A 1,209-nucleotide genomic window follows, 5' to 3' on the forward strand; every position below is an offset into this window, starting at 1 on the left:
CTGCCTACCCTGACTGCACGTCACTGTATATTAAGCGCTATACCATTGTAAAAACGTTCACAAAAGATATAACCAGTCAGTTGTAAGGGAAAACTACATTATCATTATTATTATGTTATCACTTGTTTGAATTTTCCCTTGTGACCAGAACTATTGAACTATTATTTTAAATTGGCTACATGTCCTTGACGAGATGTAAATGGATATATATTATATTGCAGGAACCTATTCGCACACATTCATATGCTGTGGCTGAGGCTGCCATACAAGGTGCCATCTGCTCATCAGATAAAAACTCACACACATTTACCACAGTGTTTTGTGTCTTGCCTAAGGACTGCAGGGCCATGGATTGAACAACCAACCTTCCAATTGGCAGGCGACTGCTCTACCATTGAGCCACAGTGTCCCCTAGATTGTAACTACTAAGCTTATTAACAAACTCCTCCTAATTTTTTTATTATCAAAACTTTATAACAGGGAAAACAGACTGAGACCTTGATCTCTTTTACGGCTGTGCACTGCATCTCAACAAGTAGTTTTTCAAACATACAAAAACAAGGGAGGTCACAAACATTAAAACAATATGGTCAGAGGTAGTAATGTAATGAAACTGTTAGCTCATCTTTTCTGTGTGTGTCTTTTGTATAAGGTTATCTGTGGTACTGCCCTACAGAGGAATGTTTTGCAGACTGACACTCTGTAAATTGTCTCTTCTTGGGCATGAGAATAAAAATACAACAAAGACGTTTGACTGACTCAAGATTTGTATTGACCAAATCCTTGTTTCCAAAATTTCCTTATCAAAACACTGCAGCTGTAAGCAGAAATTGGGTTTGACCCTAATGGGACAGTTAGAATTTCATGCCCTACCTGCAATGGTGTGCTCGGTCTGGCTTGATGCTGCAGCACTTGGGACATTTGTAAACCACCTGCCCTGGTTTCAGCTGAAGACTTTCTATGTATTCCTTAGTAGCATTCCCTTTTGGCACCGCCCCCTAGTAACATGAACACAAAGTAGATAACTCAGCATAATTTGCAGTTCATTAATGATTATAATGAAGGGTTAGGGTTTAAATGTACATTTTGTAATTGTATTAAATTATGTAAAATAAAGACCCCAAACTGTCTGCATGCCATTGACAGTTGAAAGCATGACAGTCTGTCACTTAACTTTTTAATGTGTGTGTGTGTGTGTGTGTGTGTGTG

The 1,209-nt window shown here is 38.5% G+C and overlaps 1 protein-coding gene across 5 annotated transcripts in view; it reads right to left on the reverse strand.

Annotated features, from left to right (window-relative positions):
• The window catches only part of LOC116686439 (palmitoyltransferase ZDHHC3), a 146,818-nt gene that overhangs the window by 126,219 nt on the left and 19,390 nt on the right, over nucleotides 1–1,209 (reverse strand). For all 5 annotated transcript variants that reach the window (XR_004331255.1, XM_032511453.1, XM_032511451.1 and 2 more), the window contains one exon: nucleotides 874–998. Coding sequence is in view for 4 of the 5 variants with exons in the window: in XM_032511453.1 (XP_032367344.1) it covers nucleotides 874–998 (125 nt within the window). In the remaining variant the exon portion in view is untranslated. The remainder of the gene's footprint in view (nucleotides 1–873; nucleotides 999–1,209) is intronic.

The sequence above is a fragment of the Etheostoma spectabile genome, unplaced genomic scaffold, assembly GCF_008692095.1.
Source record: "Etheostoma spectabile isolate EspeVRDwgs_2016 unplaced genomic scaffold, UIUC_Espe_1.0 scaffold376, whole genome shotgun sequence".
In the NCBI taxonomy this organism is placed as follows: domain Eukaryota; kingdom Metazoa; phylum Chordata; class Actinopteri; order Perciformes; family Percidae; genus Etheostoma; species Etheostoma spectabile.